This window comes from Zonotrichia albicollis, chromosome 1 (genome assembly GCF_047830755.1).
Source record: "Zonotrichia albicollis isolate bZonAlb1 chromosome 1, bZonAlb1.hap1, whole genome shotgun sequence".
Classification (NCBI taxonomy): Eukaryota; Metazoa; Chordata; class Aves; order Passeriformes; family Passerellidae; genus Zonotrichia; species Zonotrichia albicollis.
The window spans coordinates 60,464,762-60,492,525 of NC_133819.1; the positions used below are offsets into that span (position 1 = coordinate 60,464,762).

Consider the following 27,764-nt stretch of genomic DNA (forward strand, 5'->3'; position numbering starts at 1 on the left):
TTTTTATTTTTGTTTTTATTTTTCTCACAAATTAGGTCCCTTAAGTAATAACTAGTTCAGAAAGAATCTGCTTCCTATCTTGAAGCATTAAGAAGCAATCTCTTCAAATCCTGACAAGCTTGTTCTATATTCTTTATCATGTTTTCTGGTGTTACTGGCTTAAAATACCCAAAATGTCAATAGCTATTCAGAACATACAAAGCCATTCAGTCAATTTGCTTGTACTTTGATTTGTAGGGTAACTGTCATAGCATGAGAAATGCAGTCTCCCTAGATTTTCTAGGGAGATTTTTTCCTTTTATTTTTTTTAGACTCTGTACATAGAGAACTTAAAAAGATTATGTGAATTTTCTTAAATTTTTCCCTTCTCACAGTTACTTCTAAATTATGGGATTTCCCCCCACTCCCTTTTAGTATTGCAAAATGAAATTAAGTTGAAAGTGGTGCAACCCATCTTGTGCTGTTGCTGCCTTCTCTGATTTTTTTGTTTTGGATACAGAGACTTTATCCTTCAGTACATACCAATTGAAAACAAAGCAAATGCTGTTCATATATCCTACTGTTCTATTACCTTTTTTTTTAACTTGGACCGTATAGCCTGTTTTTAACAATTCAGGTTGGAGAAAGCCAGCACCCAAATCAGGCAAAATACAGAACTAACAAATACCCCAATTTGATTTTAAAACCTCCAGTGATAGGACAGTTCTCTCCCTTGCATGATGTTGCCTTGAAAACTACATGGGGTCCTCAGGTGAAATCAGCAGCTGTGAACAATAGCTTCTTATCTTTTATTTTGTATTCAACCTCACTGCATCTTAAGTGCTCTAATGCAGATCTTCTGGTACCATTATTGGGGTAACAACAGTTTTCCATATTTGTTCCCAAGTTTTAAAGTTGTATCTGTGGAGCCATATTTATGCTGCGTTGTTGGCACAGTACAGAAAGCGCCATGCTTCTTGTTAATTTTCTTGTTGTTTTTGTTCAAAGTATTGTAATATTTTGGGGCATGATGGTGCTACCATGCTAAAGAGCTGAATTTTGAAATACAAAATGTGGATGTGCTATGTCTTTACTCAGGAACCAAGAGGTGGCTGAAGCAAAATTGTCACAGGTACAGACAGCTGAAAACGTCTGGTTACTTTTGGGAATGTTGGTGGGCCAGAGCAGTTTCTTCATATTCTTGGAGAGACAGACACTCTCCCTAAATCAGCCTCCCACCTCTCTCCGGCAAACATTCTAGTAATGCCCAAGATGTTGTGACAGGTTTTGACCCCCTTGAATGTATGAACTATACTGAAAACCAGTGGACAATATTTATTGAAAGGAGATTCTTGGACATCTCTCTCTCTGTACTTGTGCAGCCTGGGCTCTACAAGTAGAACATGGACTCCTGTGTTTTTGCATTAAGATTATTTCCTCTTGTCATTCATCCAGTTTTGCTGGTGGACTTAATCTCCTTTATAACTTGTATCTTATTATAGCACTATGATCCTTTCAAGAGCTTTGGTTTTGGCACTGAAGAATTCTCTTGTGTAATATGTGGGTTTCAACTGGCAGAGGAAGGTTAGAGTGGAAAAGGTTTAGCATGCAGCATGGTTGCAGATGAGGTTTGTTCTCTTCTTCTTGAGCTTTGTGACAGTATTTTTGAATAGCATTTTCCACCAGAGGCAAGATAATTACTGTCTCAGCTGTTAATACATACACATATGTCCACGCACCCTGTGTTGCTGAGGTAACAGGTTGTTTTCTCTGATCATTAAAAGTTAGAATTTATGTAGTCTAAGGTAAGAATCAAGCTGCCTGTTTAATTGTTTTTTAAGCCTTTATTTTCCCCTCCTAGGTACACTGCATGTTGGGTTGTGCACTGAGACTGTTCAGGGACTTCGTACTGCTCAGTCCTATCTTAGCATTGTGGGGTGGGAGTCTTATAGAAAGCATGGGGACTAAAATTTCTGGCATGTTTTGGTCTGGCTATTATTTTTTAATGAATAAAATGTACTAACTGACTAAACTGTAGCTCAAATAACCACTGTTACATTTAATCATAAAAGTCTGTTTGTCTTTCCTTTCTTTTTTTTTTCCCTTCAACTCTTTTTTTTATGTAGCTGCAGATAGTAAGGATGAAGAAATCAAAGCACCTCCCAAGAGATCCTATCTGGGTATGTACTGTACAAACCCATTTTGCCTGAAGTTGTCCCCTTAACCACATATTTCATGATTTGCTACTTTTTGTGATCATTTTTGGAAATGATTGCATGATCATTTCTATAGAGAATGTTTGCATTACCTTTTCTTGACATACTAAAACCTGGTTTTTAATTTTTTTTTAATTTTTCACCTGCCCACTTTTAACTTTCATGGAAAAGAGGAAAAGATGCTTTCAGCTCTATTTCAGAAACTAATTCTTTGAAGGCAGTTGAATTGACTACATTGTGTGTCTTCCATACTCCTTCCCCAAGCTGGACAAACAAAACAGTGATTCACTTCTTCAGACTCAGTTGGCCTTTTTTCAGCTCTAATGCTGAGGAAACTATGAAATATACAACAGTATCTTTTAGCAGATATTGCACTTTGATATTCAAGCAAAGTGCCTGCATCCTTGTGAATATTCTTCTCTTTTTCATTATAGAGCAGCCTCAAAATTGCTATTTGAGAATTAGTAATGCTCAAGGTGAGAGCTTCCAATCTTCAGAGTTGGAATCTATGTTGTTTAATTTAGCTAAGGAACAAGAAGTATTAGGTGCAAACTAGCCTTGCAGTACTTTTTCCACTCCTAATAGTTTGGAATGCCAGTTTTAGTCAAGTAATTGTAGTTTTGTTTTAAATTAGTTGGGGTATTGCATCAGAGAAGTTATGCTGACACAGAAGTTCCCCAGAATCAACTTTTAGTCTGGTTTTAACTGAACTGATTCAGAATCTTCCATTGGTATCAGCTGTATTCTGTTGCAGTTCTTGAGTTAGTGTTAGTGAGGGATCAACTCAGCTGGCAATATCCAGGGCACAGAAGAACATTACTGCAGCAAAAGGAGAGTCTCTGTATTTCTCAACACACAGTTAATCAAGCTGGAGTTAGCTTTAAGAAACTGCCCAAGAATGGTATTAACCTGAGTGCTTTCTTGAAGCCATAAGGCCATTCCTGCTTAGGTCAAATAAGACTGTCTTTTAATGATTCATCTTCTGGATCTCTCCTTTCAGATTTAGGGGCAAAATCCATGCTTTGGGAAATTTATCAGGTTTTTTTGTCTGATACCAGTATTTTTGCAAAGCACCTTTTCCTTTAATATTTTCAAAACATTATTTTGTCTGGATTTGGTATCAAACTGTTTTCTTTCTGTTTGTCTTTAACTCTAGTTTGTGTGGTCGTTCTCACTGGCTTGCAACACTAACCACTGGAATGTAATGTTTAAGCAGTTCTGTCCTCCATGTGCCTGTATTCCTGTTGTCTTTTACTGGTTTCTAGTAATGCTTTATTTACAGTCTCAGAGCTATAAACAGTTGCCAGCTTCAAGTGGTTAAAATTAAACAGAAATAAGTTACTTTATGTGACCTTTTACTTTTTTCAATCAATTTTTTTACTTGTCTTTTTGGTTAAAAAGTAATTTGTTGGTAGTTTGATAGCTTAAAAAGATGCAGAATAAAGCACCACACATCTTAATCCAGCTGGTCTAAGTCTGAAACATTTCGTTAATAGGTATTGCTTGAGGTTTGTTTTAGAGTTGCTTAGCAAAATGGGATGAATTGAATTATTGCTAAGGAACAAGACAGCCTTACACTACTGCTCTGAAGTTTAAAGACTGGGTGGGCAAGTTAGAAATATGACAATTCTCACTGCTATAAAGAAATTAGAGATGTTTTGAGCTGTTTGTGTATAATGTGTATACAAAAGTATGTGCTGGTGGTATGAAGAGTGAGGTGCACAGTGCTGTGTGTCACAGCATATGTCATACTCAATTGACATAGGGCTTAACTGAGCTGTGCCCTGCAGTGCTGTGTTTTGCCACAGCTCTGGGGAAGCTCACTTAGAGATTAGCTGAGGGGAATATTGACCATACTTTCATGTGCTTGTGCATTCTCATTATTAAATTAAAACTTTAATGAGTTTTAATTAAAACTTCTGCTCAAGAAGGACATGTTTTTTAATTTCCTTTGAATAGTTAAGTGGTGTAAAAAAATTTCAATGTATTTTTAGGCTTCAGAAATTATTATATTAATTTACTACATCTTTATTTACAGTAATTTACTGCATGACCAGAAAAAGAAAGTATGTCTGTAAATTATGTCTGTAAATTATGATCTGTGTAAACTATTTAGTTATAGAGCTGTTGAGCCATTAGTCTGAAAATGTATTGGGCTACCGATGAATTTTAGGTGAACTTGTTAGATAAGTACAGAGGCATTTGTTTGGTTCTTCTCCTTGAACAGAACTGAAGAGCTCCCTGAGATTGCTTTAGGGTTTGTTTTATTGTTGGTAGTTCAAGAAACCACTTAATGCCACTATTTTTCCACATGTTATCTGACAAAGTCTTTATCTCTGTCACATGACTCTGAAAAGTGACTTTCTATCAGTCAATACTGAGAGAGAGTTGAGGGTGTGGGGGAAGGTTACTGCAGTTTGAATGACCTAAAAAAATTACAGTAAGATTGGCCCCAGGGTGTAAGGTTTTCTGATTCCATACAGAAATAAAATTATTTTCCTTTTTTTTTCTTGGTGAAGGAAAGATCAAAAGAGGTAGCTCCAGTTCTAAAGGATTAATGCTTTATTTTTTTTGTTTTCTAATTCAGATACCTAGTGCTTGGTAGCATGGCAACTGCTGAGACTGTGCAAGGCGCAGTTGAGTTGAAATTTGGGTTTTTGCTTGTTCCTTGTTTCATGATGAGATGATTTAGAACAAATATGAATAAGTGTATTAATCTGTTTTGCTAAAATACAAATTCCATATATATATTTTGAGCCCTGTGAGTGTTGGAGACTGTTGGGGTAACAAAATCACTAAAGAAGTAACAAAACACGACCACAGTTCCTAAGAGCCTGTATTGTTTAAAGTTGTTCAGAGTGGTTTCAGTGTGTGCTAGGTGAGCCTCAATGTGGATGAGACTTGCTGGAATTTTTTTTTCCTTCTAAGTAGATGGTTAAGCATTTGGAAAGACATTTCTGGGATTTCCTTCTCTATCTGAAGATGGTTTTAACACTTGCTGTATTACAGAATCCTGAACCTTGGTTTTAACTTAAAAAAACCTCATCTGATTTGATGAGTGTGATTTCACTAAATTTTAAAACACGAGTAATAAGAATTAGTGGTAATGGAACAACAAAAACTTAGATTCATGGAATACCTGTTGCAAAATATTTGAAACTACTAAACATTTTTTATGGGGGGAAAATGTAAAATGTATGTATAGTTGACTTTGCAGCCTTATAGTTGCATAATAATGAGGAGAAAATAGTAATGTGAATTGAGCAGGTGCAGGCATCTGCTGCAAGTTTCCACTGGCAGTGTGACAGCCTGGTGAATGACTCACCCTTCACCTCTCCTTTTGTCCGTGCTCCTTAGTTAGCTCAGGGCAGCAGTTGGCTTGTGTTGTTCAACAGCACCACCACAGTGTTGACATATTTGAGAGCAGCATTACTGCGTTACATGTGCCATGAAGGATGTAAACTTTATTTAATCAGCTCTCTGACTTCTTCTGTTTACTGTTAGGTCCGTTTGGGCTCAGCACGGCATCCTGCACAGCTTGTGGACGAGGACTGTGTTTTTCCAGGGGTGCTCTGTCCAGCCCTAACACCCTGAGCAGAGCTGGGGACACAGCAGAGGCACAGCTTTCCTTGCTGGTTGTAGGGGCACCTGGGTTTCATTGGAAGTGCTTGACTTCTGCACTGTGCTGCCTGGTGGTTGAATTCCCTGTACAGCTGGAACAATGAGAGCAGAGTTGTTACTGGGTGTCACCACCTCTTTCTGTGCATAACTGAATGTGGAAGTGCTCTTGGAAGGATTTTGATCCCTCTTCCCCAGGATTATATGTATCCTCATTAGACTAATTTCAGAGTGCTTTTGTTAGTATTTTGGGGAGGATGTTCAGGAGAAGGGATTGTAATGGCATGTCTGTGAGAAAACAGGATGCCAAAAGGATATATTTTTTTGCTTTATTTAGTTTTGCTTTGTTTAGTTTTGTGGTTTGTTTTTAATTTTTTTTAAAGGATTAAACAATATTAGTGGAGTTCTAATTGTTGAAAAATTCAGGTCTACTTTGCCTGAGAAAATGGCACCTGTCTGCATTAACACTTAGGTTGTAATTCTTTATATGATGGGAACAGTTTCTTCCCTATGTCTTTCTCTGCATCAATTTGTAGACCTTTTAGGAGACAAAAGAGAGTAAGAAATGGAGATTATAAACACATAGGGACAATTTAAAATTTGTTTTAAGTAAATACTTAAGTTGCAAACATTGGTGTCTTTTTAATACATAATTTTGGTTTATTTTTAGTTGATGTTGCAAAAGAGACCAACACAAGTCTGGAAAGTAATTTGTCTTTACAGATATGGGTCTGTGCTGGAAGTCTAAGTTATTCAAGCATTTCAGAATATTTCAGTCCAAATAGAACACTTGATTTTTTAAAAATATTGTTGGCATACTGAACAGATTGAACAGAACTTTTTTTTTTAATTTCATTTAAAAATTTGTTCCTTTATTTTCATAGAGAATTTGTCCTGAACCATTGCAAGTTCAACACTGAAATAATTTTCTTTAAGAAAACATGAGAAAAATGGGTTTGGATCAGTCTGTTTTCTGGAACCAGTTTTATGTTTCCCAGTAGATACTCTCTTTCAGGCTTTGAAGTTCCATTCAGTGTAAATCTTTCTTCAGCCCCTTAGGCTAATCGGCCTCAAAATAAAACTTCTGTGGCCTTTTATGTCCTGTTGAAAATGTTGAAAGTGGTTCAGTAGGAGGGCATGCCTTTCTTACAGGCTTATCTGGTATTATTCAGAAGGTGTAAGAGGGAAGGATAAGTTTAAATTCTGTATTCCAGAGAGACTTTTTCCTTTCAGAAAAGCTGGAAAGGGAGAAACCCAAATAAGGATTTTTGAGGCCTCTGAGCAGCTGTGATCCCTGCCTCTGGCAGTTTGCAGTTTCCTTAAGGTGAGAGATCCAGAAATCCTCTGCAGTGAGGTGGAGGCATGAGGCCTATTTGCCTTCTGTCTCCGTGAGTGCTCTGAAAGCACATTCCTGATCACAGTGGTCAGGAATGAATTTTCTTTTATTTTCCCATTTCCCTGTGCTGGAGGCAGCTGGCCCACGTGGTTATCTGGAGGGTGGAGGAAGGGGAGAGGGAGAATTGCAGTAAATCTAGAGACTTCGAGATGAAGTGGTGAGGGATCCAGGTGGACAAGTCACACTTGCACTGCATGGCATGTAGCAGGTTTAGGCCTGAGAGACAGGTGGTGGCTTTGCATGAGAGTTAAGTTGGTCACCTTTAGAAAACCCAAGGGTGTTTCTTTTTGTGGGTGTCTTGGTTTGGAAAGACAGGTGTCTTCTAAGGAAGGCAGGAGCCTCCCCAGAAATGGAAAATGTAACCCTCATCCCTCTGAATTGCTATAAATTTTAAATTTATAGGCTCTCAGGCAAAAATATGGGAGCAGGAATAACAGTTCTTTATTAGGGAAGAAAACAAAAAGATAAAATAAACAGTGCAGTAAACTAAAACAGCACTGAGAGTCAGAACACAGCCTGACACCCTGTGGGTCGGGGTGTTGGTAGCAGTCCAATTAAATGGTGGCTGCAGTCCTCCTGGAGTGTCAGGTGTAGTTCTGTTGGAGCAGGGATCCTGCAGAAAGGGCGTAGTCTTCCTCTGAAGATCCAGTGGAAAAGGCAGCTGTTCCTCTGGGAAATGCAGTGGAGAAGCTGTGGGTGTTCCAGAATCTCAAGATTATATCTGGGTAGGAATGTTTGGCTCCTCTTTCTGGGAATAGCATGTCACAATGGAATGCTAACAGTTCTTATCAGTCATGCAGTGATATTCAGTAGACTGTTATCAACAGATGTCTCCCTGGAGGGAGGATAGGTTGTGGAAGAGATGAGGAAAACTGCCCACTTAACAGAAGACAACTGCCATACAGATGGCAAATAGAATACAATTTGCTTGGCAATCCAGGACAGTGGGATGTGATGGAAGTGGAAGAGACTGACATTACCTGCATGACTGATAGGTAAAGTATGAGGCAATAGCTCCCAAGTCTTAAACTAATCTTGGATGTATTGTTCCATTCATGAACTGCAGACTTACCAGTAGTTGTAGTTAGCCATAGGGAATAATCTGGTGTTGTGGGCTCACCCTGGCAGGCAGCTCTTCCCAGCACAGCCACCCTCTCAGTCCCCTGTAGTGGGGTGGGAGGGGAGAGTCAGAAGGCCAGAAGTGAGAAACTTCTGGGTTGAGGTAAAGACACTTTAAAGGGTGAAGCAAAAGCTGTGAATACAGGCAAAGCAAAGTAAGGATTTAATTCTCTGCTTCCCATCGGCTGGCAAATGTTCAGACATTTCTAGGGAAGTAGGAATTCACCATGGGAGCATGATGGGGAGACAAAATCCATAATTTCAGACGTCCCCACTTCCTCCTCCTGAGCATGCTGCTTACACTTTCTGTGATCACTTGATCAATGTGTGAGCCAGCACAGGCAGGCTCTACTGTGATTCGATTATCTCCAGAACAGGGCAGGAATCTCAGACATGTTTGATGGGGTGCCTCTTACCACAGGCCTGTATTACCTAAACACAGATGCTTGAGTTGACTCTTGAAGAAAGGTGAGGTGATGAAATGTGGTATAAATACAAAAAAACCATTTTTTTCTGAGCCCAAGAAATGCCAAGGACTCCTCTCTGAATTCTCCTTTCTGGTTTAGTAGTGTACGAGAGCTGTGGAGCACCTGTTGCTTCGTGCTAGCATGAGTCCTCATTTCAAGTTGAAGTCTTGTCTTAGTCAGTATGCTTCATGGTGGATTCTTACTGGGGCTGCCAGTTATCTGAAAATGGAATGACATGTGTCTGCCAGGTAAACAGTTTTTTTGGCTGCTGACCTGGTATTTTCTTTACGTAGGTAGCATAACTCAGAGAAGGGAGATCTTATTTAGGTGGTAACACTTAATCCTTTTTTTCTGAATTTTGGTTAGCATAATGATGGTTGAACAGGTTCCTACTGATTTTGGGGTTTGTTTTGGAACTTAGATATTTTACCTTAGTTTAAGATAAAACTAAACTTGGTAGGCAGAGAGGTAATGTCCTTTAACAGACAAATTGGGGAAAAAGTGTTTTCAGCTGTGCAAGTTCTTGTGCAGGTCTGTAATAGAAGCAGTGAGCTTCAAGCTCCTTTCAGTTTGGAAGCTGCTTCTCTCCCAGGTTTAACTTTTGTATCAGTTACAACAGTTAAGCAGGAAGAATAGTTGCCACCTGTGGGATGGGGAATGTGATGAACACCCACCTTGGAATGTGGATGGGTGAGTTGCATTTCAGGTTGTATTTTTAGTGGACAATGAAGCCAACAGTTCTAGAGTCTGTAACTTTTGATAACTATTGATGAATTTTAGTTTCTAGACTTAATGTTTGGCAACTTTACAAAAACATTTTTGGCTTTTGGGCTTCACTCAGAGATCAGAAGTGGCACCTTCGACAATGAAAATCTTTTCTGGGCAGTAATGTTCCTCTCCCTCCCTAGTGTGTGGGAGATGGTGACTAGTGATTGTTTCATATTAGCCACACGTTTTGCACTGGCAGAGTTGATGCACTGTACGAAGTACTTTGCATTCAGCAATAAATGCAGTAGCATTCCTGTGCTTTGAGAGCTGTATTGTAAAAACTACTCTTTCAAAATACTTGAGAAATTGGAACTGCCACCTGCAACTTCTTTTAGTTGTTTAACTGAATCCTCTGAAGCCTTAAGCACTGAAGGCATTATTCTGATCTTGTGCAATGTGGACAATAACACTTTTTTCAACGTTATGTTTTATTGTAGTGCATACAGTAACTTGTGAAGAAGAACCAGTTTAACCACAGTTTAAAAATTTACCCATTTTTAATCAGCAAGGTTCAAAGTACCACTTTGTAAGATGAAATGTCCTCGGTTTTTAAATTTTCAACAGGTTACTGTTGAACAGAGTGGACTAGATCTCCTGCAGAAGGCTTTTCCAATCCAAACTATTGTGGGATTGTAAATAAAATATTTGTAATTTGCTCTGTCAACTGTAGTAACTTTGTAATGTTTTGTATAACGTGTTCATTCATTTGGCTTCTGTCATTGCTGGTAATCAAACAATATACATATTCTCTATCCCTAAAACAGGGAGTTGAGAAACTATTACCCATGTTTACTTGTCACCAGGGCAGGGAACCTGGTGGACGTTGTTCTGTTTTTGCTGCTACCACATTTTGAAATTATTATTTAGCTCCCTTTAAGTTTTCAGCCTACAGTCAGCAGGGAGATTGTACAAGTCTGTGGTTGACTATCTCTTTTGAGTTAGAGTAATTTCAGTGAGATGTTATTTCGGAGTAGAGCAGTATGTTTGGTCCTCAGTCTTTTGGCCCCTTCTTTGCACCAGCCTTGCTGCTGCTTTTGAATGGCTTTGACATGAAAATATGGGTAGGCTGGTGTTTTGTGAACTTCTTAATGCAGTTTACAGTGCTTGTGTTTATAGTTTAAGAGGATCTGCCAGGCTAAATATAGCATGTGAAGGGCCCATGCCTGTTCCAAAAGCCTGCCTGCTGCAAGGAAAAAGGGGATGTACAGGCAGGCATGATTTGAGTGAAGGAGGTATGTGCAGTGTCAGGAGCCTTTCCTTTGCTGTGCAGCATGAGGAGCACACTGCAGTGCTTGAGAGAGCTGGAAAGAAGCAGTGCAGTTGTTGTTCTCCCGGCCTGTCTTTATTAAAAAAAAAAAAAAAAGATGAGTGGGGAGAAAAGAAAAAAGTTTTTATCTGCTACCGAGAAATTTCAGTGTTACCTTAAGTTGAGGGAAAACTGTTTTTTGGTCTGGGGAGAAAAGAAGAGAGGTGGTGAAGGTTGCTCCCCAGCCTGGCATGAGCAATTACGCCTAGAGGTTCACAGGAACAAGGTTCAGCACTGTGTTTGTGGAGTGTGCTGCTCGGCCTGCCTGCTCTGGCTGCTGGTGCCCCTGACCAGCTGTCTGGCAGGCCTGTCATCCAGCTCTACTCTGGTGGGAAGAAGAGACTGGAAAACAGGGTCTGTTGGAAGAGCTGTGTGGCAGCAGAAATACTATTTATGGCGTAAGACCCATGTCCAGTTGGTGGTGTGGTGGGGAGATAAACCTGTGAATAAAACATGGATTTTGCTGGTGCCTCACACAATTCAGATGGAGGAAGGAGAACTCCTAGCAACATCTAGCCACATGAGGGTGCTCTGGTGTTTCCAAAACTTGTCTGCTGAGCCACTGAACTGGAACCTCAGAGACAAGGCTGAGCTTGCTTTCAGGGCTGTGGAAATAGTGAATAAACAAAGATGTTGAAAAAATATTTTCCTTTTTGGTGGGACCCAGAATAAGTAGGTGCTTTAATAATATCAGCAATGAAACATGTGAATGTTCAGACAGCTGGTTTGTCTGCTCACCCTTCACATCAGGGAGCATGTGTGCAGCAAAGCTGCTGCTTTGGTTTGGTAGAAGTGAGAAACTTTTGCAATTGCCTGCTTCTTGAGCTTGTCACATGCTGTTGTAAACTTGGTCACATCTTGATCTGAATGGTGAGCTTCATTCTTTAAATTTGGCTTGGAAGGGTCTTCTGAAGTTATTTGATCCAGTTCCCTGCTTGAAGTGGGTCCAGTTAGATGAAGTTGCTCAGGGCCTTGTGTGGGTGAGTTGTGAGTATCTCCAGAGATGGAGATTCCACAGCCTCTCTGACACCTGTGCCAATGTCATGATGATAAAGTTTTTCTTCCATCTACTTGGCATTTCCCTTGTACCTTGTGTCTTGCTATCGCCTGTCCTGGTTCCAAGTGCCTTCAAGAAGAGCCTGCCTCCATGATCCACTTCCTCCTCAGCTGTAGGCAGCAAGAACCCTTCTCTTAAAGCTTCATGTACACTGTATATCTGAGCCCTTTAATCATCTTGGTGGCCCACCACTGGGCTCATTTATGGAATCATGAAATTGTTTAGGTTGGAAAAGACCCTTAAGATCACCAAATCTGGCTGTTAACCCAGAGCTGCCAAACCCACCACTAAACTGTGTCCCTAATCACCACAGCTAATCTTTTAAATTCCTTCAGATGTGGTCACTCAGCTGCTACCCTGGGCAGCATGTTCCAGTGATTGACAATCCTTTGATTGATTTGAAGTTTTTTTTTCTAATATACAATCCAAACCTCCTATGATCCAACCTGAGTCCATTTTTGCTCATCCTATTGCTTGTTACTGTGGAAAAGAGGCTGACTCCTATGTGGCTACAGTCTCCTTTCAGGCAGTTGTAGAGAGTGAGGAGGTCTCCCCCGAGCACTCCCAACTCCCTCAGCTGCTCCTCATCAGACTTGTGTTCCAGGCCTTCCCCAGCTCCATTGCCCTTCTCTGGACACACTCCAACACTTCAATATCTTTCTTGTAGTGTGGGGCCCAGAACTGGACCCAGGACTTGAGATGTGGCCTCAGTAGTGCCAAGTACAGAGGGACAATCGCTGCCCTGCTCCTGCTGGCCATACTATTGCTGATGCAGGCCAGGGTCATTGGCCTTCTTGGCTACCTGGACACATATATTGGCTCGTGTTCAGCAACTGACAGCTGTCAGGCACCCCCCAGGTCCTTTTCCACCAGGCAGCTTTCCAGCCGCCCTGTCCCAGCCTGTAGCTCTGCTTGTTGTGACTGAAGGTGCTTGGCCTTTTGACTGTCATACACTTGGCTTCAGCTTATTGATCCAGCCTGTCCAGATGCTTCTGCAGAGCCTTCCTACCCTCCAGCACGTCAGCACTCCCACCCAGCCTGGTGTCATCTGTGGAATTGCTAAGAGCACACTCCAGTAGGCCAGCATCTTTCTTGTACTTGGAAGCCCTGAATGCATTGCTCCAGATAATGTATCTTGTGGGCGTTGAGTAGAGAGGAATAAACACATCCATCCATCTGCTTGCCATACATTTGCCCAACTATACAGCCTAGAAGGTGATTGAGTGCCTTTGCTATAGGTGTACACTTTGACTCACGCTCAAATTGCCTGCCATGCTACCCTCTGCTATTCTGTGAAGCTGTTCTCTAGTGAGTCAGCTCTCTGCACCAGTACTGTGTGGTTACTCCTTCCCAGCCTCACAGTAACCTGAACCTCATTCCTCAGACTAAGATCCCTTTGAATAGCAGTGCTGTCTTCAGTTCATAGAATCATCCAGTATCCTGGGTTAGACGGGATCCACAAGGATCACTGAAGTCCTACTCCTGGCCCTGTAGAGGACAGTCCCAAAAATCACACTGTGACCCTGAGGGTGTTATCCAGACACTTCTTGTACTCTGTCAGGCTTGGTGCTGTGACTGCTTTTCAGAGGAGCCCAACCACCCTTTGGATGAAGAGCCTTTTCCTAATATCAAAACTAAACCTCCCCTGACACAACTTCATGCTGTTTCTTGAGATCCTTACACTGGTCAACCAAAAGAAGAGATTGGCATCTTCCCTTCTGCTTCACATTGGGATGAAGTTGTTTATTGCGTACTCTCCCTAATTTGGTATTCATGAACTCACCATCATCCAGGTTGTTAATGAAAGATATTAAAGAGCATTGGCCCTAATATTAATCACTGTGTGCTGCCTTGTAACTGGTTGTAAATTGTATGGTTTTCCTTTGAGAGGTGAAAATCTCTTAGCCTGATGATCCAGCCAATTTCTGCCTTTTTTATTGTCCGCTAACAAATCAGTAATTTGTTAATAAAGATACTGCAGGAGACTGTCAGCAGCTTTGTTAAAGGCACTGTAAATAACACCTACTGCTCCCCTCTTGCTTTTAAAACCATGAATTCATAGACTCTTAAAGGGTAGGAATGGACCTCAAAGACCATCTAGTTCCAGTCCTGCTGCCATGGGCAGGATGTCTCCCACTAGACCAAATTGCTCAAGGCCTTATCCAGCCTGGCCTTGAACACTTGCCAGGCATCCACAGTCTGCCTGGGCAACCTGTTTCGTGTCTCACTGCCTTCACAGTAAAACATTTCTTCCTAATATCTAACCTAAATTTCCCCTCTTTCAATTTGTACCCATTTCTCCTTGTCTTATCACTGCAGCTGCTGAAGAGTCCCTCTCCAGTTCCTGGTAGGCTCCCTTCAGATACTGCAAGGTTGTTGTCTCAAAGGGGCAGCTTGGTCAGTTGCAGTTTGTGCTTGGTAAAGCCACGCAGGCTGTCCTGGTTACTTTCTTATCCTTCCTGTGTTTTGGAGTGACTTCCAGGAGGACTTCTTCCATAACCATCTCAGGGATGAGGTTATCCTGATTGGCCTGTGGTTCCCTGGTCTCCTCCTTGCAGATAGGTATGATTTTTTTTTTTTTTACCTTTCCTTCCCCCTTTTCCCTGTAATAGAAAATCTCTCCCAGTACCATGATCTTTTAGAGATGATGGACTAGCCTTGCAAAGACATAAGCCTGCATAAGCCTCAACACCCCCATGTGCATCCTCTCTGTGTCACTTGAAAATTTAGATACAAACTCCTGCTTTCCTGTTCCTGGGTACTGCTTCACTCCATCTTTGCTAGCAGGGCTGAGGAGCTGTAGGGAGCAGACATCACCAGTGAAAGCACATTAAAGCATTATTAATGCGAGAAGGCAAGAGGTGATTTTAGAGCCATGGTGACAATTAGTTATCTGGCTTTCACAGTGATGTCCTGCTTTGCTGCCTGCCAGCTCTCTTTCAGTTTCTGTAAGCAAAAAAGTGAGAAGAGAAATGTTGATTTTTCTAGATGATGGCCAAGTTGCCAGTTCAGTGCAAAAGATATAAGTGAATAAATTTTTAAAATGTGACTCGACTCCCCACAGACTTCAGAATAAACTTTCAGGCTGAGGGGCTTTTAATTGTTAGTACAGATACATTGATAGCTTGCTTTTTTAGTTTCCTAAGTAGTTGACAGCACTGGCTGGCGTGGTGTGTGCTTAAAGAAGCACTGTTGCCCAGTGCTGCCTGCTCAGACATAATAGATTGTCTAGACACTTGCTAGGGAGAAAACTTCTGGTTGCAGCACATTTTTATGTTTCTAGATGTGCTGGTTTAGGGCAAATTTGTTAAAGAATCTGCAAAGGAGGGCCCCTCCAGAAAGCGAAACCCACACGGCCCCTCCCCCCAACCGGTTCGGGAAAAAATTCCTCGGAGAGAGGTGGAAAGAACCTGTTTATTTGACTGTCCCTGCACCCCCCAGCACACAAAATGAACAATACCCAATGACACCTCTCTGAGAAAGATGGCAAAATCAGAAAGTCTCTTTCAGGGGGGGTGGTTGCTCTGTTCTCAGTCCCTCCGGCGCTGGGCCAGCTGCTGCAGCCAAACCTTCGGTGTTCCCGGGTCCCAGTCCGGAGCAGGTTCGAGATGGTCACAGGAACAGGAGAGGAGAAACAGTCCAGGAAGCAATGTGGACTGTTTAGCTAGAACTAGCTAATAAGCAGAGGCAGAAAGCAGAGCAGAAGCAAGAGCAGAAAAAGAGAGCAAGCAAAAGCAGCAAGCTGAAGCTGGAAGTAAAAAACAGCCTTATGTACTGCTTGTCTCTGTGTGCCTGATAAGAGAAACCCAAACAAAACTTCCACTCTTCAGAGCCGGTCTTAAAGGCACAGAACAGATGAATGGGGATATACAAGCATCATAACGTCACCCCAGGACATTCCACCCCTTATCCCCATATCATTCTTACCCCACAATCAGATCTCCCTGAGGTACACATCATGTTGTTCCATCTCTTTGCATTATCCACCACGTGCAACCTGGTCCCTGAGCAAAGACAACCCCACGAATGGGTTTGTCTGTACTCGAGGCAGAATTGATCCACACAGTCTTCCCTAACAAACCTCTGATATGTACCACTGGGACTTTGTCCCCTTCTATTATGTTCAGGGACTCAGACTGGGCAGGACCTGCTCGGTTGGTGGAACCTCGGGTGTTAACTAACCAGGTGGCTTTTGCCAGATGCTGCTCCCAATTCTTGAAAGATCCCCCACCCAAAGCTTTCAACTGGGTTTTTAGTAGTCCATTGTACCTCTCCACTTTTCCCGCAGCTGGTGCATGGTAGGGGATATGGTACACCCACTCAATGCCATGTTCCCTAGCCCAGGTGTTGATAAGGCTGTTCTTGAAATGAGTCCCATTGTCTGACTCGATCCTCTCAGGGGTGCCATGTCTCCACAGAACTTGCTTTTCAAGGCCCAGGATGGTGTTCCTGGCTGTAGCATGAGACACAGGGTAGGTTTCCAACCATCCAGTGGTGGCCTCCACCATGGTCAGCACGTAGCGCTTGCCCTGGCGTGTCTGGGGCAGTGTGATGTAATCAATCTGCCAGGCCTCCCCATACTTGTACTTGGACCACCGCCCACCCTACCAGAGGGGCTTCAGTCGCTTGGCCTGCTTGATGGCAGCACACGTCTCACAGTCATGGATAACCTGAGAAATACTGTCCATGGTTAGATCCACCCCTCGGTCTCGTGCCCACTTATAGGTGGCATCTCTGCCCTGGTGGCCTGAGGCGTCATGGGCCCATCGAGCTAGGAATAACTCTCCTTTATGTTCCCAATCTAGGTCTATTTTGGACACCCCTATCTTTGCAGCTTGGTCTACCTGCTCATTGTTTTGGTGCTCCTCGGTGGCCCTACTCTTGGGTACATGGGCATCTACATGGCGGACTTTCACAGGTAGCCTCCCTACCCTGGTAGCAATGTTTTTCCACTCACCAGCAGCCCAAATTGGTTTCCCTCTACGCTGCCAGTTAGCCTTTTTCCACCTCTCCAGCCATACCCACAGAGCATTGGCTACCATCCATGAATCAGTGTAGAGGTAGAGCTTTGGCCACTTCTCTCTCTCAGCAATGTCTAGGGCCAGTTGAACGGCCTTGAGTTCAGCAAATTGGCTTGATCCACCTTCTCCTTCAGTGGCCTCTGCCACCTGTCGTGTGGGGCTCCATACGGCTGCTTTCCACCTCCGGTTCATCCCTACGATGCGACAGGAACCGTCAGTGAAAAGAGCGTAGCGTGTTTCCTCTGGGGGCAGTTGGTTATAGGGAGGAGCCTCTTCAGCACGTGTCACTGGTTCTTGTTCCTCTTCATCTGTGACACCAAAATTCTCACCTTCGGGCCAATTTGTAATGACCTCCAAAATCCCAGGGCGATTCAGTTTACCTATATGGGCGCGCTGAGTGATGAGAGCAATCCACTTGCTCCATGTAGCACTGGTGGCATGGTGAGTGGAAGGAACCTTGCCTTTGAACATCCACCCCAGCACGGGTAGTCGGGGTGCCAGGAGGAGTTGTGCTTCAGTGCCTATTACCTCCGAAGCAGCCTTCATAGGCAGCCAGGATTTCTTTCTCTGTTGGAGTATAGTTGGCTTCAGCCCCTCTGTAGCTTCGACTCCAAAATCCCAGTGGTCGACCCCGAGTCTCCTCAGGCACCTTCTGCCAAAGGCTCCAGGACAAGCCATGGTTCCCAGCTGCAGAGTAGAGCACATTTTTCACCTCTGGTCCTGTCCTGACTGGGCCAAGGGCTACTGCATGAGCAATCTCCTGCTTGATCTGGACAAAGGCCTGTTGCTGCTCAAGGCCCCACTGGAAATTGTTCTTCTTGCGGGTGACCAGGTAGAGAGGGCTCACGATCTGACTGTACTCAGGAATATGCATCCTCCAAAAACCTATTGCACCCAAGAAAGCTTGTGTCTCTTTCTTATTGGTGGGTGGAGACATTGCTGTGATCTTGTTGATGACATCTGTAGGAATCTGACGCTGTCCATCTTGCCACTTCACTCCCAGGAATTGAATCTCACGAGCTGGTCCCTTTACTTTGCTCTTTTTAATGGCGAAACCAGCTCCCAGGAGGATCTGGATGATTTCCTTCCCTTTCTCGAACACTTCCGCAGCTGTGTTCCCCCACACAATGATGTCATCAATATACTGCAGATGTTCTGGAGCCTCACCCTTTTCCAGTGCAGCCTGGATCAGTCCGTGGCAGATGGTGGGGCTGTGCTTCCACCCCTGGGGCAATCGGTTCCAGGTGTACTGCACTCCCCTCCATGTGAAGGCAAACTGAGGCCTGCATTCTGCTGCCAGAGGAATGGAGAAAAATGCATTGGCGATGTCTGTAGTGGCGTACCACCTTGCTGCCTTGGACTCAAGCTCATACTGGAGCTCTAATATGTCTGGCATGGCAGCACTCAGTGGTGGAATCACTTCATTCAATGCACGATAGTCCACAGTCAATCTCCATTCTCCTTCAGATTTTCGCACAGGCCAAATGGGGCTGTTGAAGGGTGAGTGGGTCTTGCTGACCACCCCTTGGCTCTCCAGCTCTCGGATCATCTTATGGATGGGGATCACAGCATCTCGAGTGGTCCTATACTGCCGTCGATGCACTATGGAAGTGGCAATTGGCACTCGTTGCTCTTCTCCCGTCAGGCATCCTACTGCAGATGGATTCTCAGACAACCCAGGCAAGGTGTTCAATTGCTGGATGCCCTCTGTGTCTACAGCAGCTATTCCAAATGCCCATCTGAGTCCTTTTGGGTCTTTGAAGTACCCACTTCGAAGGTAGTCTATGCCCAAAATACATGGGGCCTCTGGGCTGGATGCTTCTTCCACTCATTTCCCGTTAGGCTCACATCAGCTTCCACCAAAGTGAAATCCTGGGATCCCCCTGTCACACCAGCAATAGAAACAGACTCTGTCTCCACATGTCTTGATGGGATTAATGTGCACTGTGCACCAGTATCGACCAAAGCTTTATACTCTTGTGGTTCCGATGTGCCAGGCCAACGAATCCACAGAGACCAGAAGACACGATTTTCCCTGGCCTCTACCTGGCTAGAGGCAGGGCCCCTCTAAGCCTGGTTATCATTCTTTTCCTGGGTGTATGTTTTGGATGTTCCTTCGAGGGGATCAGACATGTCATCATCATCATACCTGGCCGTTCGGCTACGGGCAACTGGAGCTGCTTTCCTCCTGGTGGCTTCCTTCAGTTCATGCACCCGTCGTGCCAGAACAGCAGTAGGTTTCCTATCCCACCTTCTTGTTTTCCCCACAATCACGCAGGTAAAACCACAGCTCAGCTCGTGGGGTGTATCTTCTCTCACCATCTGGGAAACATCTGCCTTGGATACCGGAACCTCGGATCTGTACTGCTGAAATTTGGAGAAGGTCTTCTTTAATCTCCTCTCTAAGCTTCTTATGGTTCTCCTCTATCTTATCCTCTAAGTTCTGCAGACGTGTTTCTACCGCTGCGATTCTGGCATGTGTCGGGCCATGTACAGCATCTGCATATGCTCGGAGCTTCCTTGCCATGTCAAGCACAGTCTCACCCCTCTCATCCCTCTTCATGATGGCTAAGGCAGAGGCATATTCTTGTGGCCCGAGTCGTACGAGTTTTTGCCACATCACAGACGTGCATGGTACTAAATCTGGGTTCCTAGTTGTTACATCATCTGAGAAGATAATCTCAGCCACGGCCATTTCTCTCAGGCGTTGGATCCCTTGCTCTATTGTCTTCCACTGAGTCTGCTGCATATAGAGATCGTCTGCACACAGGTATCTTTCTGCCACACTTCTTAGGACCCGTTCCCAGAGGCTGTGAGAGTTAGCCCCCCTCATCATTCCTTGGTCTATGGCAGGATCCTGTGACAGGGATCCCAAATGCCTGGCTTCAGTGCCATCCAAAACGGTAGCCTCGCCTGCAGCATCCCAGAGACGGACCAGCCAACTAATTATGGATTCATCAGACCTTCGAGTGTAATCCTTCCGTAGGCCACGAAGGTCCTTCAGGGAGAAGGACTCAATATTGGCATCTGAACTTGCACCTGCTGCTTTGACTCCTGACTTTACGTCAGGAGGCACTGAGGTTCCTTCTCCTTCATCATCATCATCATCATCATCATCCACTGGTCGATTGGTCTTGGCTGTGCATTTCCCACTTCTAGTGCTGGTAGCAACAGCCATGGGTTTAGCTGCTGGCTTCGACCCTGGAGTGTTAGCTGCAGCCTGAGTCACCGGGACAGTTGCTGATTTATCTCCCTGCCCCCCTGCCTCTGTCTGCTGCCCTAGAGTATCTAGCAGTGTGCGATAAGCACATGCCAGGGCCCAGCTCACTGCAATGACCTTCCTCTCCTTAGGCTCATCCTGGTACTTCTCTTTCAGATATTTCCCCACCTCAGCTGGGTTCTAAATTTGTTCATGGGGAAAATCCCACACTATAGGGTCAGAGAATTCCTTCAGGATTTGGCCCATATCCTCCCATTTCCCACACCACTTAGGATTTTCCACACCTGGGTCTACTCCTGAGTCAGGGGTCTCATCAGCCCGTCTAGAAATCTCAGCCCTCATTCTAGAGAAGCAGCAGGCTGTATAGAGGAAGGTTACCAGGTTGAATACCAGGAAGATGGTTTCTTTAACATTGAGGGGAAACTGAACATCCTTCACTAGTGATGCAACTGATTCATAGGAGAAGGAGGAAAGCAGAGGCTGAAAAACCTCATTCCCTCCTGCTCCCCCTGCGACAAACTGGATGCATAACCATAGCCATGAACCATTCATACCTGGAGCAGACCCTAGCATGTTTATAAACTTCTTGCACATTATTGCCAGCTATCCCAGCAGGATAGCTATTCTGGTCACAGCCCCTCTGATGTAAAAACTACGTATTAGGGGCAATACTAAAGCTATTTCTGGATACGAAAATAAACCTAGGGACCAGAGAGGTATTAAAATCTCAAAAAACCCTAGGGACCAGAAATGCATGTAAACCTTCACCCCAACAGACATTATGAATCCAAAAAGCATGGCTATTAGCTGATTTAAACGAACACAGAGTAATAGCAGCCAAAATGCAGTCAAAACAGGGTTTTTCCACTCTCTCGCCTCATGTTTAGGCGCCAAAAATTTGTGCTGGTTTAGGGCAAATTTGTTAAAGAATCTGCAAAGGAGGGCCCCTCCGGAAAGCAAAATCCACACGGCCCCTCCCCCCAACCGGTTCGGGAAAAAATTCCTCGGAGAGAGGTGGAAAGAACCTGTTTATTTGACTGTCCCTGCACCCCCCAGCACACAAAATGAACAATACCCGATGACACCTCTCTGAGAAAGATGGCAAAATCAGAAAGTCTCTTTCGGGGGGGGTGGTTGCTCTGTTCTCAGTCCCTCCGGCGCTGGGCCAGCTGCTGCAGCCAAACCTTCGGTGTTCCCGGGTCCCAGTCCGGAGCAGGTTCGAGATGGTCACAGGAACAGGAGAGGAGAAACAGTCCAGGAAGCAATGTGGACTGTTTAGCTAGAACTAGCTAATAAGCAGAGGCAGAAAGCAGAGCAGAAGCAAGAGCAGAAAAAGAGAGCAAGCAAAAGCAGCAAGCTGAAGCTGGAAGTAAAAAACAGCCTTATGTACTGCTTGTCTCTGTGTGCCTGATAAGAGAAACCCAAACAAAACTTCCACTCTTCAGAGCCGGTCTTAAAGGCACAGAACAGATGAATGGGGATATACAAGCATCATAACGTCACCCCAGGACACTAGAACATCCAGATTTTGTAGATTTCATGAGTTTTTAAAGAACCCTATCTTTGCATTTAGGTAAGTGGTATGGAATCAACAATTCAACAAATGAGCCTGTCATCAGAGTCAGCATCTGCCAGTATTAAAGTTCTGTCATGTACAGGGGGTGAGGCATAGCTTGCACTCTCTTTCTGCTGCTGACTCTCTAACCATACTCCCTTGGAAAGGCAGATGGTATCACTCGGGAAAGCTCATTTGATATGTTAGGGCCTTCTGTTGGAAATGAGCCTCTGAGATGACCGTACCCGCTGCTCTATGCAGTGGGAGGGATGGACAATGAGGTGACTGAAGTGCTGGGCAGAGTGGCAGCGCCCAATTGGTTCCTGTTAAAATGCTGCATGGGGCAGGTGTGACATTGGATATCTAAGCTGCCATAATGTGCTCTATGAACTGTCTGTGGAGGTAATGCTAAAGGTACAGGGTGATCGTTGTACACAGCCTGATGGATTTTTTCACTTCATTTTATGTCCTATATATTTAGTTAGCTATATTTAATTATTTAAAAATCACTGAGAATATGAAGTTACTAGTTTCTAGTAAGCTAGAAATAGGGAATATAAATAAATCAATGTTTCTGAAGCTCTTATAAATAATGCCATTTTAACAAGGCATTTCCTGATGCTGGAGATTGAAAGGCACTTATCACTGAAACATCAGTGCTTTGCCATTTTCATTGCTGTATTAACAGAAATCAAAATAAACCCTTTTCTATTGTGGCACAGATGTCATGCTTTTCGTCTGTAATGCAGTACACTGACCATCCTGGACTGAAAATAATTTGTGATAATTTTATTTTCTGAAAAGATTCCCATTTTCTCTCTGCTGCACATTCCCACTTTGCAAGCAGTGATGCACCAAATGTTCATTGGAAAAGGATTTTCAAACTCTAGGAGGACATTTCAAGTGAGAGAGAAGAGAGATCTTAGACACTCTCCCTTTTCTGTTTGCTTTTAGGAGATGACTTTGGAAATCCTACTTTGTGTCCTATCTCTGAAGCAGGAAAATGAAGCAGTAGAACCTAAGTACTCTGTGCTCCATGTGAATGCTGAGAAAGGATGAATTAGAGCAGGGGGCTTGTGTGCTCCTGCTGTCCTGTGTGTTCTTGATCCCCGATTGCCACCACAAGAAGGTGCATGCAGTTGGCTCTGTTTAGCCCTCATGGCCCATTTAGTTTGTGTCTGTCTCTGCCCCTGAATGTTTTTAGACCTGTGAAGGCTGGAGCTGAGCACTCCAGTTATGCAGGCTGCAAAGCAGTATCATGGCACTTGCATGGGATGCAAGAGACTGAGGTGGAGGTTCCTGCTTGCACGGATAACTCTTGAGTTTATTAGTGAACAAAGTGGCTGTGGTGGTTTCTTGGTAAGCCAGGCTGCAGACAGGGGAGAGAAAACCCTCAATGGGAGCCTGAAGCCTGCATCCTAACCTTTTAGGCTGTTTAGGTACTGCTGGTTTCCCATCTTTTAATGTTAGTGTGATTTTTTCCTGACTTGGGCTGGAGAAACACCTGAAATCTCAGTGTTTTCCATAACAGAAAAAGGTATCTGTGACTTGCTGAGTGGCCTGCAGAAGCTGAAGGCAGGCCAGTCTCTCCCCATGAATTGCAAAGGGCCTGAATCTGAGGATTGGACTCGAGATCTCAAGTCTGATGAGATGAATGCTACCTTCTGTGGTGCTGAGATCAGCCCTTTGTCAGGGAAAGCTGCCTGCCTCGTGAAGTTTTACTTACTGATTTTCTTTTGTGATAGTAAGTTCATAGTTTTATATTTGGAATAATTTTTTATGAACCAAGGTGTGTTGAAGAGCAAACACCAAACCAAACACCCTTCTGGTGTGGATGCCAAGTTGTCACTTCTGCTGTCTGGCATTTGACAGATGCCCAAAGAGTGGAATGCTGAAGAGAAGAAACTTGTTTACAAATCATTTGTTGGTTCTGTTCCTGTGTGTTGGGGAGGTGGGCATTGTTATGGGAAGTGGTGCAGACCTTGGCAGTAAGTGTGAAGCTTTTTGATGGGAGTGCTGCAGTGGAGCAGATTTGGCCTATGTGTCAACTATGCTTATCTGCACTGAGATGTGACAGTCAACTTTCTGGAACAGGCAGTACATCATCTTTGCCCTGCCTTCCAGCTTGATACTTTTTACTGCTGCATGCACCTGATATAGATTATTTCAGGTTGCATTAGATATTGGGGCAAATTATTTAGACATTTAGAGGTGTGATAGCACAGTGTAGAGCAGTGCTGGCTTATAGCCACATTCCAGATGGCAGCCAGGACTGCTGGGGAGTTGTACAGGACATTGTGTCAAGGAACAGGTAGAATTAAGGTGGAAGGATTACTTTGTAGGTCACAGCAGTTCCCGAATTCACTTCAGAGTCGTGTCCCACCAACTGTTGTTCCTGTTTCAAGGCCCAAACCATCTCCTTTTCACTTCCAACCACTCTGCTTCATTAAAGCTGATGAGGAAAGTATGATTTTTCTCTTAGTGCAAAGAAAGGTTAGTGTTGGAGCTACCTTTGCAAATAATAATTTGAATTACCAAGCAAGAAATATGGTAATAAAATAAATTATTTTGTGTATTTACTAAAGAAAGTTTGGTTCATGTGGCGATATGTGTAAATAGAATAACTATATTTTAGTAATGATCTATTTAAATTACATTTCTTACCATCAGAAAAATTAATTAAATGGTCAAATATTGCATTACTTTTACTTGTAACTTATAGCAAGCTCCTTGGGTTGAAAATTGATTTAAAATAGAAGTGCAAAATGACTTAATTTAAATTATAAAAAGGTAAATGAACTGCAGTGTTTGTTCTGAAGGTTCATTTTTTGGAAATGCTTCTTTTTAAAAAACAAATGAAGTGGATATTATTTTCAGGTAGATTTTTAGTAAAATTAATTTACTCTTTTTTTCTTATTCTTTTATACTCTCAGTTGCTATTCAAAGACCCAAGAACAAAGCAGGTGTTAGCTCCAATCAGTTTCTTGTTGTGAGAATAAATGAGATTTTTTACTAAGCAAAACTGAAAAAGTATAAAAATTGTTCTTGCAGAAGCAGATGAAGCCTTCTAAGCTCTGGCTCCAGTGCCAGATGCAGTATTTGACTCACTAAAGCTCGTAGTGATTTAAGTGAGGTTAATAGGCTGGCAAATATAGACCTCATCAGAAGGGTGCGTAATCACATTTCAAAATTTGATTTTGTTTTGTGCTTCAGAGCAAATGTTTTTAGCTTCAGAATGCTATAACTAAGAGAATGGTGTGCAATCTCTGTCTATAGGAGGAGGTGACATAACACTGAGTGAGGTTGGGAGGAAAGGATGTAACTTAGCTCTTTGTGAGAAGCTGCTTCCTGTATGGTCTCAAATCAGCAGCAGAAGAGGTGGTTTTTTTAGAGAATTGTGAATTCATGGTGAGGGGCAGGGTGTGGACAGCCTCGCTCCTAACACTTGGATTACTGGTAAACAGCATATTTCCCTCCATGTGGGAAGGAAACAACTGAGGCAACTGTAGGAGGGAGCAACTATACCACCATTATTCCTGAGGATCTCCTTTCAGATGCATTTATTATGTGCCCTACTTTCTCTTTGCTCTGCTCTGTGATCAGTATGCATTACATCTCTGCATCAGGATCCTATGTCCCCTCCCATGGGTGGGGGAAAGATTCCAAATCCCAGAATTCAGTTCTGACAGATTTATTTTTACTTGCATTGTACGTTTACAAAAAGGGGTCTTGTTCATCCTGACCGATTCCATGGAGAAATAGAAATCTGTGAAAGGAAAACAGATCCTAAGTATTTCATGGAAACATTTTTTATTTTTAAAAGCTGCTTAAAGCTGTCTTTTTTACTATTACCCATTGCAACTCAGAAGTCTGAAGAGAATTTGGGAGATGGAACATTTAAAATATTCAGAACATCTCTGTTTCTTTGTGTAAGGTATGAGTGTCAGGATTTTTTCCCATCAAAATCAGAACCAGTGCTGCTGTTTCTAAAGTACATGGACTGCTTTGGTGTTACACACACTTCAGTAGCCCTTGCAAGTTTGCTGTGTTTTTTGTGTGTGCATGTGTGCGTAGCTAAGCTTTAAAACCTGACATTTATCTCTATGATAATAAAAATTATGCCATCCTCTCCTTTCTTAAAGTGGCTTTTTAGTAGGTTGCTTTGGAAGTGTCACAAACTGCAGTTGTTTGGAGGTAAATTTTTTTCCCCATCTTACCTCAAGTTTGTGTAGCCTTTGAAAAAAAACAGTTGCTGGTCTTGACATTCTCTGCTTCCTGTCACCCCCATTTTTTTTTGTCCGTTTATACCATGGCAAACTCGCAGTGACTCCTTGCTTATGTCAGTGTTTTCCACTGCTGCCCTTTCTTGTCTTTGTACCCCTTGGTATGTAAAAATCAGGAGCAGTTATTTTAAGAAAATTTCTTTTGCATTAGATTTTTACTGTGTCTTCAGAGACACTATTTATTCCCTGATGCCTTTCCTCATGCCCTGTTGAGAGTAGGTTGTAGTAGAACAAGTAACTGCACTTAGGGAATAGAGCAAACTTAATATGGAAATGGCTTAAAATAGTCTTGTACACAAGTACCTCATTTAATTTTTGTGTACAGTAGATGTTAAAGAACTGATCAGTCCTGAAAGAAATTCACTATTTCTTCACAGCAGAACTCAGAAATGTAATGAGAATTTTGTGGATAGGATTGTTGTTTGTAGCTCATTGTTTATGGTTCATCTGTCATCATTCTCCACGTCCCTGGCACTCCTGAGTACACAATGTGAAAGGGACAGCAGCAGTGGAGGGCAAATCCCAGAATCACTTGGCCAGGGATAAAAAGATGGTGCCCTGCGGTGGCAAAGTCATCTCTCTGGTGAACACTTCCAGTGCACTCTCTTCTGCCTGCTTTGGTTTGAAGGTCTTTTGTCGTCCTTTTAAAAAGTAAAAATATTTGTAAAAGGGCATAATAGCCAAAGTCTTTTGACTCTAGCAGTGGCTGGGTGCCAGGATGCTTAGCAGCAATGCTGAAGATATTCTTGATCGTCTTTTTTCCCCCACTCCTTCTTGCCCCCTCACTTGTACTGACAGAACAGTTTGTGGGATTATGTTTTGAGCCAAATAAGAGCTTAAATGCAGGCTTGTTCTTTTCTTCTGTGTGTAAAATCTTAAAAAAATGAAGTAAAAAGCACACATTTCGTGGCTTCAGTGGGAAATGCTTCAGAGAACTAAACTGAACTGTTAGAGATTGAGGGGGATAAGAAGAGCTTGAACTTCTGCTGGGAAATGGGAACAATTTATGAATGCACACCTATGTTGCCACCAAACTCTTTATTACAGAGCCACTTACTTAAATCAACTACCATTTGATCTATGTCTTGAAGGATTTTTAGCTTTGGAGCATTGAACTGCAGGCACAAGGTGTTCAGAAAATGCACCTTACATAAAAAGGTGTTTGGAAGTGCACCTTAAATAAAAAAACGCTGCTCTTGTCAAAACAGGGATTTATCTCTGGTCAAACTAAACAGCTGGGAAGTTGAAGGGGAAATTGTGTTTCAGGTAAGCTCTGTCTCCCTTGGCTCCTCCAGTTACAAGTGCTGTAATCAGTAACGCAGCCTGCAGGCACTCAAGTGAAACTCTCTACTGGTCTCCTGTCCTGTAAATTCTTCCTGCTAGTGCAGTGGAAATTCCTGCTGTTCAGTGCCCTTATGCAGTAATTTAGATTTGTGCAGACTTGTAACCAGGATGAGCTTTAGTTTAGTGGTTGTGAGGGAACACGGAAGGCATGGAGGTTCTGGAAAACCTGCTACCAGAAATCCTTTTATTCCCTTTTCCCTAAAAAGTTACATGGAGATTGGAATTACTGCCAACTTTATCTACCTATATTTATATATTTTTAATAGCAGATGAATTTCCATAGTCACCTTTTCACTTAAATGATGTTTATTGTAGTAAATGAGAAGTTATAAGTTGAAATTTTTTTGCTACTGCTGGCCTGAAATTCATGAATTGATTGTTGGGGATAAAGGTTGTCACCAGTGAATGGTCACGT

General features: G+C 43.0%; 1 protein-coding gene across 7 annotated transcripts in view; it reads left to right on the forward strand.

Annotated features, from left to right (window-relative positions):
• Positions 1-27,764, forward strand: part of SLC66A2 (solute carrier family 66 member 2) — a 73,976-nt gene that overhangs the window by 12,020 nt on the left and 34,192 nt on the right. For 5 of the 7 annotated variants that reach the window (XM_074542344.1, XM_074542349.1, XM_074542357.1 and 2 more), the window contains exon 4: positions 2,106-2,159. The exons of the other annotated variants lie outside the window; for them this stretch is intronic. In XM_074542344.1, the coding sequence (XP_074398445.1) occupies positions 2,106-2,159 (54 nt within the window). The remainder of the gene's footprint in view (positions 1-2,105; positions 2,160-27,764) is intronic. 7 annotated transcript variants of the gene reach the window in all.